The 15,584-nt window shown below is 41.6% G+C and overlaps 1 protein-coding gene across 4 annotated transcripts in view; it reads left to right on the forward strand.

The window, feature by feature from the left end:
* The window catches only part of EXOC4 (exocyst complex component 4), an 875,766-nt gene that overhangs the window by 87,624 nt on the left and 772,558 nt on the right, over nucleotides 1-15,584 (forward strand). For all 4 annotated transcript variants that reach the window (XM_081532917.1, XM_081532918.1, XM_081532920.1 and 1 more), the window contains one exon: nucleotides 12,481-12,670. In XM_081532917.1, coding sequence (XP_081389043.1) covers nucleotides 12,481-12,670 — 190 coding nt within the window. The remainder of the gene's footprint in view (nucleotides 1-12,480; nucleotides 12,671-15,584) is intronic.

A 15,584-nucleotide genomic window follows, 5' to 3' on the forward strand; every position in this document is an offset into this window, starting at 1 on the left:
TCTAAACTTACTGTCATTGCACTGAATATTATGAGAGACGTTGTTTCATACTCAGAATATCACTTAAGAGCTTGTTAGAAATGCAGAATCTTCGGCACCACCTGAACCATTAGGCCCGAATCTGCTGTTTTACAGGAGTCTCAGGTGAGTCCAATACTCATCAAAGTTTTGAGTAGCCCTTAAGGATGTAAGTTGGGAAAGTAAGATACAAGAAACCAGGTAGTGTTGTTAACTTGTTTTTAGCTGAGATAATGGTATGGCTATCTTTTGAAAAGTACTCTTCTTAAGAGATACTTACTGAAATAAACCAGTAAAATATCATGTCTAGGATTTGCTTCAAAATAATACAGAAGAAGGTTAGAGTCAGTGAGGGTATAGACAAAACAAGACAGGAATGTGCTGCTGATTGTTGAAGCTGAGTTTGATGAGTTCCTTAATTTCTGTTGGTGTTTGAAAATTTCCATAAAAATGCACATGTATGTGTATAATATATATGCTGGGCAGAGGGAAGGTGGTGGGAATGATAAGATTCTGTAGGTTAATAAATTGCAGAAATGCTACATAATATATTCATGTTCTGTTCACTCCGTCCCCCCCCAAACACTCTCCCTTCCAGAGGCATCTTGAGCATTAACATATTAAAAGTCTCCTGAAAATGAATGTAGTTACGAAACCTGCTTCAATTTGTGTAACCCAGAATTTCCAAACTAGCCTATCAGCATGTAATATGTTAATATCTTATAAAACACTTTCTGAGGAACTCACGAGAAACTCCTCATTAGGAAATAGCCTACACATTTAAAATGATCAAATGCTGTACTGTGTTGTAGTAACAAAAGCATTCCACTGGAGGTGAAAAATGAGATGACTGAAGACGATGCTTTAAGGATGTGATGCTTAAAGTGGGAGTGGAGGAGAGGTGGAGTTTGGTTCACTAAGGGTAGGGGAGATTTTAAGATGACTTTGTCAACCCTTGACTGTTGTAGGCTTTATTAAGAGTGATTCTACCTAATTTTGGTAATGGCCTTCTCTGTTGGCTACAAGTTTACTGCTTTTGGTCCCCAGAAGAGTGGGTTATATAACTGAATTAATTGAAATACAGAAAAACTGCATGTGTCGGGTGTGGTAATTGGCCCTAAGTGCTGTCTGAAGCAAGACGCCCGTGAATTTTCAATTGACTTTAAAGCAGAAATTGTTTACTGTCACTTGATATGAAGTGAGTTTCTTTGGAGTGAATTAAAGGATGTTTTTATGCCTCAGAAAATTTTTTCAGAGGAACTTGTCATTGTGAATCTCCATCAGTGGGGGTGGGATTGTTTTGTATTTTGTGGGATCTAATAAAATGTAATTAAGAAGTAGTTGCAGTGTCTAATTGAGTATAATAAAATCCAATTTAAGAGCGTTATATTTGGTCATGCTTTGAGTGACGACGTCATGCCTTATGTGATTATATAGTGATACAAATCACATATATTTAATGTGTGATTTTTTTTTTTTTTTTCCCTGACAAAACTCAGAATTACGATGAGGGTCTCTTGTTTTCACAGTTCACTGGAAGCCTTGGTAGGACTATTCATCTTATCAAAGGACGCTGATTCACATAACAGGCTTTGAAGACCCATTTGAAACTTGTTTGGTTCAGGTTCATAGTCTTAGTAACCTCTCTTTCCACCATTTCAGTTTGTACTTAATGTTACTCAGAACTGTACTTGGTGCCCTTCTTGACATAATAGGTATATGTTACTATCAGGTGTGTCTTAGGTTGGCTGTTATTAATGTTATTTTCGAGGAAAAGAAAATCTGATTCACACTTGGAAACAGGGCTGTGGTGGTGGTGGTGGTTTAGTCGCTAAGTTATGTACTGTTTGTGACCCCATGGACTGTAGCCCACCAGGCTTCTCTGTCCATGGGATTTCCCAGGCAAGAATATTGGAGTGGGGTGCTATTTCCTTCTCCAGGGAATCTTCCCTGGATCAAACCCGGGGATCAAACTTATGTCTCCTATATTGCAGGTGGTCTTCTGTTTTGCAAGTGGATTCTTCACTGCTGAGCCACCAGGGAAGCCCTTGAAATAAGGGCTAAGTGGACCTAATAATGTAGCTTAATATCTTCTAGTTAAAAGCATTTTAAATAGAAAAAAAATAGAGTTCACAATCTCAAGAATCATGTCAGCCCTAGACTTTTTTTTTCTTACATTGGGGCCAATAATAAAAAAGAACATTATGTTCTAGAAAGGTTAGTAAATTGTTTTCTTCCTGCTTGGAGTGAGGTTCAAAAATGAGTTCACCCTTGAGCATCTGAGAATTGAACAGTCCTCAGTTTGGGCCACATAATATGTTAGAAGGTTGTAAGGATGACTCCTTGTCTTCTGCTCTTTATGTGATGCAATTTAAATTCGTAAGAATTGTCCTAATGAGAGAAGGCCATACTGATGGAGGGATTCTGGTGCTTGATGAGTGGGGAAAAAAAAAATGCAGGGGTGCAGTGACATCTAGTTTGTCTACTGAGAGTCCCATTGGGTACTTCCCAGAAGGGGATCACTGAAGAGGTTTGATTTTACTGTGGGTTTTTCTGTGTAGAGCTGTAGTGTCCCAGCAAGTTATTTCTGGATGTGTGGAGCTTTACTTGTAATTAGTTTTTCTGAGTTGCGTGGAGGGATTTCCATTAATTGTTCTGTTAATCTTTATTATTCCTGGAGGAGAGGTCACTGGATGCCAACAAGTAATGCCCTTAGTAGACAATTAAGCATATTAACTGTTTTCAGAAAGCCTGACTTAATGCTAATTATACCGCAGGTGCCACCAAAATGCAGGTGTATGATGTTAAATATTTCTTATAGCAGGTTAATTAATTCAGTTATCTGAGACTCTTATCAGGCAGCTGACTCTTCTCGTGGAAGAGTCTGTGTTGCTGTGGTGAAGTGGGGGGTAACTGATAACATCTGCCTTGAGACTTTACCCAAGCAGAATAACACTGCTTGTGTTTTATAGGGTGGTGGACTTGTCCGCTCAGGCAGCCGTAACAAAATACCACAGCCTGGCTGACTGGGAGACTAGAATCTCCTAGTCTCCCTTCTAGGAGACGAGAAGTCTCAGATGAGGGTACAGTCAGGGCTGGGCGATTGTTAAGGCCTCTTCTTGGCTGAGAGATGTGTGTCCCAGATGGCCCTTCCTCGGTGAGTGTGTGGAGAGGTAGAGGGCTCTTTGGTGTCTCTTCCTCTCCCTATAAGGACGCCAGTTCCATCCCATTAAGACCCTGCACATGTGACCTGATGTAATCTTTATGACCTGCCTTCTAGGCCCTGCCTCCATATGCAATTATGTTAGGCTTCAACATAGTGCATTTGGTGGTGTGGGTGTATGTGTCAGTGAGTGTCACAATTCAGTCCATAATATGTGGTGCTCGGTGCACTCTTATTTGTTAAAATATCCTAAAATGCTTTCAGAGTGACCATCTGGTTATCTTGAGAAGCAGGTAAGAGCCCTGCTCAGGCTAATTTTTTTACGATTGGTTGTCAACCTTACTACCTGCTTTTCTGTCTTATAATGTTTAATAGTCCTCTATTAGCCCTGTAATACCAAATACTTGTACTGTGGACTCTCTTCAGAGAATTTTCTGGTTAGCTTGAACTATCAAAAGGCTTGCTGAAAGGCAGAAGTTAATGAAACATGATTTGATCCACTTAGTCCTTTAAATTCTCTAAATTCTCTTCTTAGATGAAAATCGTTGGAAAGCTTAATACTCTGGCCTATATTAGGGTCTTTGAAAATCGCTTAGGTCTGAGTTGTGTTTTAATGTTACGTTCTTGGAGGAACTTATAAGAAATGGCCATGTAAGATTTGTTACTGTTCTTAGAAGGTTGTTGAGGACGTTGTTCACTATATTGTATAATGTCTTCTTGTTGTAAATGAATTTTTTTGAAGAGTTTAGTATTAAAGTTTGCTTCCTTGGAAGAACTGGAATCTGGCTTTTTAAGAATGAGAATTGTATTACTGGCTAGGTTTCCCTTTTTGCATCGGCTACTAGGAACCTCAAAGTGGAATTGGGGGCTCATTTCATACACACTACATTTGTCCGTATGACCTGCGTACCTCTTTTACATTTATATGGCATTGTTGTTCTACATCTCTTTAACTAGTTCCCCTTTCTTGTTTCTATTGTCCAGATTCTTGTACTAACCATCTCAGATCATTTTTGGAAAGAAGTGGAATATAATTGAAATGAAACTTGAAAGTAATTATTGTTACTGATTATTCACCATTAACGTTGTTTGAAAGCTGTCATTCTTTGCCTTGGTGCTAACTCCCAAGTGACTTGAGAACACTTTGGAGTCAGAGCCTGAAAAGCTGTCCTGATCTGGCCTGCAGCTTCCTCCCTGACCTTGTCTCATATCACTTTCTCGCTTCTCTGAAGCCACATTGAGTTCTTGGCCATTGCTCGTTCCTTTAACAGGCCAACCATGTCCTACCTCAGGATCTGTGCATCTACTGTGGTCTCTGGAATCAGTGTTCCCAGGTAGTTAACTCCCCCCCTTGCCCCCCGTTTTCTAGAAAGCTCTGTTCACATGCCATCGTTTTGTTTTTTTGCTTAAAATTTTTTAAAAAAATTATAATTGAAGGATAATTGCTTTACAATATTGTGTTCATTTCTGCTATACATCAACATGAATCAGCCATAGGTCCCCTCCCTCCAACCTCCAACCTCCAACCTCCCACCCCACCCCTGAGGTTGTCACGGAGCACCAGCTTTGGGTTCCCTACATCATACAGCAAATTCCCACTGGCTATTTTACATATGGTGATACATGTTTCTATGCTACTGTCAGTTTGTCCCACCCTCTCCTTCCCTCACTGTCAAGGCTGTTATTTTTATTCTAATTAAAAATTTTTTTTGTCTTCTTCTGGGTCTTCATTGCGGTGTGGGCTTTCCTCTAGTTGTGAAGCTGGGAATACTCTCTAGTGGCAGTGTGCAGGCTTCTCATTGCGGTGGCGTCTCTTGCTGCTGAGCATGGACTCTGGGGTGCCAGGCTCTAGAGCACAGGCTCTGTCGTTGTGGCGCACAGGCTTAGCTGCTGCATGGCATGTGGGATCTTCCCGGACCAGGGATCAAACCCTCATCTTCTGCATTAGCAGGTGGATTCTTCACCACTGAGCTACCCGGGAAACCCCTCAAACGTCCTCTTGATCTGAGAGCCCATTCCTGGCCTCCCTGTGTCAGAGTCTCCTCTATACCCTGCCTTCACTTTTCTGTAGCTGCTCCCTTGCTCTCCTGGCCTTCACGGGTTGTACGTGTGCCTGCTTTCCCCCACTAGACCAGACTGTACACCTCATGAGGGAGGGACTGGTTTTATTCACAGCTCTCTCTCTAGCCACTTTACAGCCATGCCTGCTAAGTTGTAGGTGTGTCAGAGCTGTTTGTTCAGTGACTGAATGGACTCAACAGGGTCAAGGTAACTCTTGTTGGCCCTTTCCTCCAGATTTCTGAACAGGCATTCCTTTGTGTGAGATAATCTAGCTGCAGTTGTTTCTTAAGGCAGGAAACGACCCTCCATGACCTCTTCAGATCCTGCATTTTGCTGCTGCTCGTTTATTTAGCTTTGCCTAAGCACTTAATGTGCCAGGTACCCTAAGAATACGGAGAAAAGGTCTGATCTAAGTTCATAAATATCCTCAGGCATTTTCCAGCGGGGGAAGCTTTAGGGGGTTGGGGCTAACTGTGTTGTGATTCACAAACGATTTATTTCGTTGCTAATAATGTTTCCACCCATGCATTGAGGGGACTTTATATTTTACAAAGTGCATTCACACTCTTCTCCAATCCTCATGATAATGTGGTGGGGCAGGTTCTCTTATGATCCTGTCTGTTTGACAAGGAAAGAAACAGGCCCAGACATGTTAAGTGACTTGCCCAAGATCAAAGAGCTTGAAAGTTTAGCAAGATGCCTCATGTTTGACATTTGGTCAGTGTAGTAAGACACTTCCGCTGTATTCCTGATGGTAGAATTCTAAATTTTTTTTTTTTTTTTTTGCACCCTCTTATTCTGTCTTTGACAGGAAATTATTGTTTCTCTTGAGTGATGGGTTACCTTTGGGTGACTAGCCCTATTTTCATAGATAGGCTTTTTCTTTCGTTTGATCTTTCCTTTGTCTTTTTTAAGAGTAATATCGGCTTTTGTGTACTTTCTCTCGCCTGGACACCATTACTCTATTAAGTCCAAAGTGAAAGCAAAATTGCTCCATAGAAGGAGCTAGCTATGGTGACTAGTTATTTTCCTTTCAAAACACTTGACTGGCTACCCTGAAATACAGAAGCTGGTATCAAAAGGGAAGCTGGCAAACTTGATTTTAGATCTGCAGTTATTTACCCTGGGTTTTTGTGCTTGTTTATAGGGCTTGCTTGGAGCCGATGGCTGTGAATTCACTAGAATCATTTAATGTACATGTTCCTTGTAGCTTAGTGTAGGTACCATGGTCCTTGAGGTCCACTGGGAAAATAAATTCCTTTCTGGGATTAATTAACAAAGTCCTTTCCTGGGATTAATTAGTCACGGCCCGTGATGTAATTCATCATGCAAATGCCAGAGCTGTCTTAGTGAAAAATTCTTAGTGATCCAGAAATGTGTGTGTCCAGCTTAACTGAAATCTATGCTTTTATGCTCCTCCATGGACTGCATAGCCCATGGAGTCACAGAGTCGGACATGACTGAGCGACTTTCATGAACTTAGCAATAGTTTGTAAAGCATAATGACTTTGAGATAGGAATGGAAAAAGTTCTGAAGAATGATTCAGTAACTTGAAGGCATCTTGGGATGGCAACTTCAAGTAGTTTCTCCTCTGTTCCATGTCTTCTTTTAGGTCATGCTTTTTAAACCTTCCGTCCAGATTCAAGACTGTTACTATTAATACTAAAAAAGCTGCCTGGTGCTCTCCTGACATCTCTTGGCTGTCCACTCCTCTCTTCACATGTGGACTGTAGCTTGGTTAGGGTGCAGTCCTGCAGCCCAGTAGCTGAAGCCAGGAGAAGTAGGTTTCATAACACGTATAGTGGGAAGGGTATGGATTTTGACATTATAGTTTGCTTTCATTTCTGATGTTAGCTGTGTGCATTTGTGCAAGTTACTTAACCTCTCTGTTCCTTTGATTCCTGATCTGTGTAAAGGCGGTGATGCTGTCTCGCAGGACCATTTTGAGTGTTAACCTTAAACTGTGTGTGCAAAATAACCACTGCATTGTTTGTATAATTGATAATCAGTAATTTATATTCTGTGCCTCACTTTGATCTTCTTTACCCAAAATGGTGGGACCCAGGAAGTCAGGTAAATTTGTGCATTTAGTTTTCACATCTCCCAAGCAGAGGAAGAGTGAAAGCTGGATTGTCAGCAGTTACTGTCAAAGAGATCTTGGATCATTTTTGGACTCAATATTTACAAAAATGCTATGTAGTTTTAGGTTACATTATTAGAAATAGAGTGCTCTAATTTATGGGTTATAAAACCCCTTTCTATTTGGATGGTCACACTATACTAGGAGTGTGTTGTGTCAGTTGTGAGTACCGCATCTTGAGAGGCAGGGTAGGGAACCTTTTAAGGACCAGACTATCCAGGTTTGAGGCCTGGCTCTGCAACTTAAAAGTTCTGTGCCTCAAACGCACAACTCGGACTCTTCATGTGTAAAAAGAGAACAATGGCACCTACTTCACAGGTTGTTGTCTGGAATAAATTAGTATATATAAACCGCAGAGAATAATGCAGTAAGTCCTATGTGTGAGTGTCACTTGTTTTCGAGGGGACTTCAGAAGAAATTAACAAGGCTGGTGGGCTTCCATGTTGTGGAAGAAATGGATGAAGGAATTGGAGCTGTTGAATGTCAGAAAGTATTAGAGTCCTTTACTATTTAAAGAGAGACTTCATGAAAGAGGGAATAGACTTATGTTGCTGAAAAAGGCAGAACTAGGGTCAGTAGGTAAAGAATCTGCCTGCAATGGAGGAAACCTGGGGTCTATCCCTGAGTCGGGAAGGTCCCCTGAAGAAGGAAATGGCAACCCATCCCAGTATTTTTTCCTGGAGAATCCCATGGACAGAGGAGCCTGGAGGGCTACAGTCCATGGGGTTGCAGAGTCCAACGCGACTGAGCAAAGAACACGTTCACTTTTCTTCCCCCCAGCATCAACGGGTAGAAATTACAAAGAGGAGGATTTTATTTTAATGAAAGACCTTGTAACAAGTAGAGCAGTTCAGAATTGCGGGGAGTGGCTTTGGGATCTTTTATTTACCCAGAGGCTTAGCAGGCCGAGGAGAGGTTCCTGACCTGGCTGGCAGGGTGAGCTCAATCACAAGCCTTCTGTTCCATCCTGCTCTCAGTTCAGGTCAAGTGACCCGCTTAAAGTAGGATAATCCCACACAGAAATTCGCTGAGTTTCAGGAGCATGTGTGGGGACTCTCCCTAGAATTAGTCTGCTCTTATGGTCTATCATTCATTCATTTTGAAGATGTTTAATGTGTGAGGCATTGTATTTCTGGCCTCATTTTGTTGAAAACAGGTTGGAAATGCATCTTTGTTAATGGTCGACTATTGCTCGACTCCATGCAGTCCCTGGAGGAACCCAATCAATTAGGTTTCATTTTTGTTGGGGGACAGTTCTCCTTGGGAAGGTTGTGTTTCTGCGGTTCTTGTGAACAAAGTATGGGTGCCCTTTGTTTTAGACTCTCAAGGATGTTTGTTTGACCTGTTTAGAAGGTAGAGATAATCTTTCCCTCCAGAGCAAATGGCAGGCATGTTGACTGTCTAGTGTAAAAAATGCAGTTTTCAAAGCTCAGAGTCCTCTTCAGCAGCTCAGCAGGCATCCATTTGGGCCCATCTTCCCACTGCCCGTGGGACTCGGGGGCAAGGGATCTGCTACAAACATGCTGATGCTCTTGCCACTTGCTGTGCTGTGACTAATGAAGTCTTTAGCTTCTGACCCACCCAGGAGTTTTGTGACTTCTCCCAGCATCCATGAAACTGTGACAGGCTAACTTGTTAGCTTCTAAGTAAAGTCTCAGACTCTTCACAGTTCTTGACATTAAGGAGGAGTAAAGTGAAAGGGAGGTCAGACCTCATTCCCAGAGCCTAATGATCCAGTATTTGGGGGTGAGGAAATTTGAACCTTTGCCTCTAAAGGATGCCCTTTCTATGACATTGTGGAAAACTGCTACTGCCTTTACTGCAGTTACTACTATTACTACAACAATGGCAGCCACCAGCCTTTTTTATGGAGTGCTAGTGATACGCCAGGCCTTGTTTAATTTCATCCAATTCTCACCTGCAACCCTATAAGGAAGGTATACTTACTATTGCCATTTTATAGATGGGCAAAAGGAGATACTGTGACCGAGATCACGTGGGCAGCAGTGGTGGAGCCTGGGTTCCAACCCAAGCAGTTTGATTCCGGAGTAGCCCACAAATCTGTAAGAGACAGGAGTGTAACCTGGAAACAGTCTGATGTGGATTTTGAATTCCTGTACTATCCCTTAGGCTTCCCAGGTGGTGCAGTGGTGAAGAATCCACTTGCCTTTGGAGGAGAGGCAAGAGGCTCGGGTGTGATCCCTGGGTCGGGAAGATCCCCTGGAGTAGAAAATGCAACCCACTCCAGTATTCTTACCTGGGAAATTCCATGGACAGAGGAGTCTGGTGGGCTACAGTCCACGGGGTTGCAAAGAGTCGGATACGAGTGAGCCGGTGAGCATACAGGCACACCCTAGCCCTTACCCTCATTGTGTGACATGAGGCAAATTTACCATCTAAAATCTCAGCTATGGCATCTGTGAAAAGGGAGAGGAAGTATGTTAACAGGACCCAGTCCAGTGGGTTGTTCTGTGGATTGAACATACTTTCTATAAAATGTGCAGCCTCTCTAGATATTAGTGGCTATTATTATTGCTGCTTTCCTTTTCTCTAATTAAAAAACAAAACACTTTTTAAGGACTTCTGTGGCGGTCCAGTGGTTAAGACTCTGCACTTCCAGTACAGGCGGTGCGGGTTCAGTGCCTGGTTGGGGAAGTAAGATTCTACATTCTTCAAGATCAAAAAACATAAAACAGAAGCAGTATTGTAACATTCAATAAAGACTTTAAAAATGGTCCACATAAACAAACCCCAAGCCACAAACAAAACTTGAATGGTTTTGTCCTCTCAGAGTGCTCTTATGCCAGAAATTTTTGACTAAAGGCAAATGTCATTCCGCCCAGTTTTATCTAGAGGATGAATTTCAGATGGGGGGCAAAACATGGCACAGGCTATTTCCTTATACAGATATTTCCTCTGAAAATGAACATAGGAACTAAAACCCGCTCAGACCCAGTTTACTCTCCTCTTCATTTCAGTAACCCTTTCGGTTTTCTGAATCATTCCTAATGTGTGGTGATGTGTTACAGTGACAGCTGATGCCCAAGAAGATGGTCTCTCAGCCCTACATTTTCCTTGGTGGTAGTTGTGCTAGTAAATGTGAACGATGTCAAATGCTTGGCATGTTTCCTTCTGCAGATGGTGGGGAGGAAATCCTGCAAAGCCTCATAAAGATGGCAAACTGACAGTGTAGATTTGAGATAAATCTGTGGCCGTTTGCTGTGAAAAGGGGGAACTAATAGTTAAATATCTAGGAACTCTTCCTTTTGGGACAGTTGATAAATTGAAGGCATTTTCTGATTGTGCTTTACTCTAGATTAACAGCCTGGAAGGTTTCAGATTTAAAGAGCAAAGTTATGTATCATAGAAATAATATGATGACATGCTCAGCCACCCTGTACCCAAATATTGCAAGTAGTATTGGTCGCTCTATCTTTGAAACCAAAACTCCCGCCCACCCCAAGGTCTCTACTCTGATTTACTTAATTAGCTAAATGCTTGTGTATTATTTTCTTCCTGGAAGTAAGCTTCGAGGTAGTCTGGTGTAGGCTTACCACTTGACAGAGGAGGACACAGGATCTGGCATGGTAAAGGCCTTCCTTCAAGTCTTGGGGTTCCCAATGTGTTGCCTTGGGTGTATCCTGTACCTGTCCCCCAAGCTTTGCCTTTTCCTTCATTCCATTGCTGTCCCTCCTGTCCCCCATTTCATGCTGGACATCATCTCTTGACTTCCCTTAACACATTTACAAAATTGTTTTTAGAGGTTAGATTAGTATCAGACTGGCCTGCTGAATCTCCCTCTAAGATGGAAGATAACGTTTTATGTATTGTGTGACTCATGAATTAAGATCTTTTGCTGTAAATGACAGTTTGGAAAAGACTGTTTTACAGTAGTTTGCTTACAAAAATCTGGAAGGGAATATGTGATTGATTTGCTGACAGACCATCTCCGAAAGCAGTTCTAATGATGGACTTTATAATTGATTGCATCCATCACAGAGTGCCTAAACTACCCCCTCCCTAAATTAAAAAAGATAAATGAAATAAAGTATGCTGAATGTATAAGCTGACAAATCTGAGGGAATTTAATGGAGCGAAATTACGGCAGCCAACAGATAAGAGAAAAAGGTTTCTTTGTTACTGATTATAACACTAAATTAAAAAAAATTACTCAAGAAGGATAATAGAGGAAACAAAGCTCTGTGGCCCATGTATCAAACTAAGTTATTGAAAGATTTTTAATAAGTGTATCTATCTCATTCACTGCTTATTGTTGATTCATATCAATCTTGTTGGTGCTGTTGGAAGAATAGTAAATGCAGGGACTGTCTGGTAGTATAGCTGATATTATTGCTGTTGTAATGGATTTTTAGAATTACCATGACCTTATTTCTGGGTCGCTGGGGGCTCTGTACCAAATTCAGGTCATTTGAATGAACTGTTTGGAAGGCAGTTCCTCAGTGTAGAAGCAGTTTTATAGTATGCTTTTGGCTCTGTTATAAAAGACCAAGTGAAAGTGACATCAACAATGGATATTTATTATCTTCCCTCAGAAGGAGTCCTGGGGTAAGGCTGCTGTGGGTTGGCCGCTTTAGTGGCCCAATGATGTGATGGCAGTAGCTTGGCGTTTCTCTTGGCTTTTCCTTCCAGGATTATCACATGGCTAATGTATGACTATCTGAGCTTTGTATAACAATACCCAGTGTTGGGAAGAGGAACTTGCTTCCTGTTAATCTTCTTGGAAGGAAACTACTCCTAGCAGTCCTTAGGTCTCATTGGTCAGAGTTGTCACTGATAAGGGACATGCACGTACTAGGATTCATTCAAACAAATCGAGACGTGCCCAGGCTCTTACCGAGTTCATGCCGCCTGTTTCCTGATCATGCCAAGGGGAAAAGTGCAGGGGAAGATTCCTTATCTAGAAAACATATAAATCCACTTAGTAGGCTTCTGGAAGTTTCCATGCAAATGGTTCATATTTTCCCTTAGTGACTTGTTTCATTTCCTAGGTGCATGTACCCTCACCGACTTAACTCTTCTTGTTTCTACTTTCAGCTTCTAAGTTTGACTCAGCCTGATACATTCTGTCTTCAACAGGACCCTGTCTACCAGTGATGATGTTGAAGACAGAGAAAATGAGAAGGGGCGTCTTGAAGAAGCCTATGAGAGGTGTGACCATGCCCTGGACGACCTCATTGTACAGCACTACACAGAACTGACCACGGCCATCCGCACGTACCAGAGCATCACAGAGCGCATCACCAACTCCCGAAACAAAATCAAGCAGGTAGGGCTCCATCCCTCTGATAGCCAGTGACTATTGCATCTTCCATTGGTCCAGGTGTTGTAACTGGGGGGAGGTTCCCTGGTGGTGGTAATGACCTTAACGAGTGATTCAGGTTTCTTTTAGCCCAGGCTGCAGAGGATCACAGAGGGCAGCTGGCCTTGCTTCTTTTCTCCTCTAAGTCTGACCCTTGGCTTCTGCCATGATTTTTGAGGAAGCCTGAAAGGGGAGCTGTTCTAAGACCCTAGGGCCTTTTACTGTTAGAGGCTCTCGTTTTAATGTATCAGATGTAGTCACACATTGTGTGTATTGCTGTAGCAGTCGAAAATTAAAAAAAAACTTGGTTTTGAGTGTGTCGCCCCATTTGAAGTTGGTTGTGATTTTCTCCGCAGTCATTGTACCTCGTTGGCAGTTTTTGAGAAAATCTAACTCACAAATTAGTTAAATGTATAATGAAGTATTTATGAATACTGAAATTCTTAAATATTCTTCAGTAGTGTCAAACATGTATTTTCATTTTGTAATTGTCTTCCATATTTTGGAGCTTTTTTTCTTTCACTTTTTCTTTCTCACTTCTCTCTTCTTCTCCTCCTTCCTTCTTTCCTCTCTCCATCCTTCCCTACCCCCCACCTCTCCCCCTTTCCTTTCTTCTGTGATTGGTCTTGGAAAAACTTTTGGTTCCCAGGTACCACATCTTAACTTCCTAAAGAATAAAGTGGGTTCATAAGGAGTATTTATATATTTGGCCAAAGGATGAATTGATCAAATAAAGGTTATGTACTGTCACATCATAGTTACGTGGTTCTTGGCTATGTATTTCGAGGGTCACTTCTTTAATACCTTGTATGACAGCTCTCTGATAAATAACAATTGCTACCACTTACTGAGCACTGATTCTTTGCCTGGCAGAATCATGTCTGTTCCTCAGTCCTCAAATTTAGGGTCTGAACTCTGGTCTCCTTGCTCTGAGGTCCTTGATTCTGGTTTTCAGACATCTTTTAAGCAGTACCCTTCCCCATTCCCCCCTCCGCCCCCCCCCCCAAGTCTTTGTAAATGAGATTTTGCAGAATCTCAGCATCCCAGTCACCTCTTGTTTGATATTGGGGTGAGAGACGCAGAGTCTGATGCTGGGTCCCCATCCTCTGCACTCAGCTGCTGACTCCCAAGCACCTCTGTGGCCAGAGGGCTGCATGAACCATGTGAAGATGAGCGCTGCCCTGTGCTATTCTGTTGGTTCGAGAATTCTCTGGATGTACCTGCCCAGGATGGCTGTCCTTCTGGTCTTCTCACATGTTTTCTTTCCTGCCTTCTAGACCTTATATTATGGTGTGTAAGCAGGTACCGAAATGATTCTTCTCAGAATGCTGTTATAGATGAGTTTCAGCCTTGAGTCCAGTTCCACGATCAGTAGGCTCTTAACCTTTTTTGAAGCAATATGCTGACCTCTCTACATTTTAAAATTAACTGGACATTTTCAAAAGGAATACTGTAATTCTTAGCCTTGACAAGTGGCGAGTTCATCCCATGGATTTATCTGTGCAACTAGGTAAAGCTATAGATCAGTCGCCCTAGATTTAAAGTGAACTGTAGTCCATTTTGACTCAGTATACTGAGCTCAAGAGGGGTCAGAAAGTGAATGTATAGAGCTGCCGGCTTTGCCTCCAGTAATCACAGTAAGGGTGAAGGACCTTTTGGTATTTGTGTTTTCTGATTAGTCTGCTTGACTGGAGGGACTTTGTCCTGATCACCAGTGAGGCACTGCAGTGGTTTCTGCCTTGACTTCTATCGCTCTGAGTTGATAGCATCTCTGCCCAAACAAAGAGTGTTTGCTGATACTGAGAAAGAGAGGCTCAGTTTGATGATTTCACACTTGTTGTAGTATCTGCAGTCTTTTTTACCATCCTCATTTTTACTACTTAAAAAAGTAGGCTGGAGTTTAGAGCAAAAGGAAACAACAACAAAAAATTTTGTGTTTATTGTCTTAGATAGTTGTCAAGTAAATGTCACATAACTCTGTGTTATGAATTAGCTTCAGTGTGGGGAAGACAAAGAAAGGACTAAAATGCTCTATTCAAGAAAGCCTTTAATGATACATGGGAGAAGAAAAATTTGGGGGAAAAATGAAAGGGAATTTGTTTTCATTGTATAATTGGACAATTTTGTACTGTGAAAGTCCATTCCTTATCACCAAGGAAACACTGATGTTTCCTCATTAATCTTTGCCTATCATTTTTGGCTTTTAATTGTACAAAATTTTAAATGTACAAAATAAAGGTATGTGTAGTTTTAAAGTAGAAATGGAGACGATTCAGTTCTCATTGGATTATATTATTTCAGAGCCAAGCAACATGTTGAGAACGTGTGAATATGAGTTGAAATTTTCTTTCTGTTCTCTGCCAAAAGAATGGGATGAAGATTCACTTAGTAAATATTTGTTGAGTGCCAGCTATGTGCTGGTGGTGTTTTAGATACTGAGATCTGTTTTAGATTTCCATATAGTGGACAGTATAAATCCCTGTACAATCATGGACCTTACATGCTAGTGGGAAGACACAAGAAAACAGATGCTATTTAGCATCGTTGATTTAGTCTCTGTATATTAAATATCTGTTTTGTGCTGAGCATTGCTCTGGGTCCTGGGATATAGAAATGAGTAAAACAGACAAAAATTCCTGTCCTCGTGGAGTTTACCTTCTAGTCAAGGAAGGCAGGCTATAAATGAGTAAGTAAGAAGGTATAGCAGATGGTAAAGAAGTGCTGTGCTTAAAAAGAAAATAGGGCATTGCTCTTTTGAATAGAATGATCAGGGAGGGCTTCACTGAGGTTATATTCAAGCCAGCACTGGAAGAAGGTGAGGGAGAGCCTGCAAAAGGATCGCCAGGAAGAGGGGATAGCAGGTACAGAAAGATCCTGAAGC

Source organism: Giraffa tippelskirchi, chromosome 10 (genome assembly GCF_054371585.1).
Source record: "Giraffa tippelskirchi isolate mGirTip1 chromosome 10, T2T-mGirTip1v1.2.pri, whole genome shotgun sequence".
Lineage (NCBI taxonomy): Eukaryota > Metazoa > Chordata > Mammalia > Artiodactyla > Giraffidae > Giraffa > Giraffa tippelskirchi.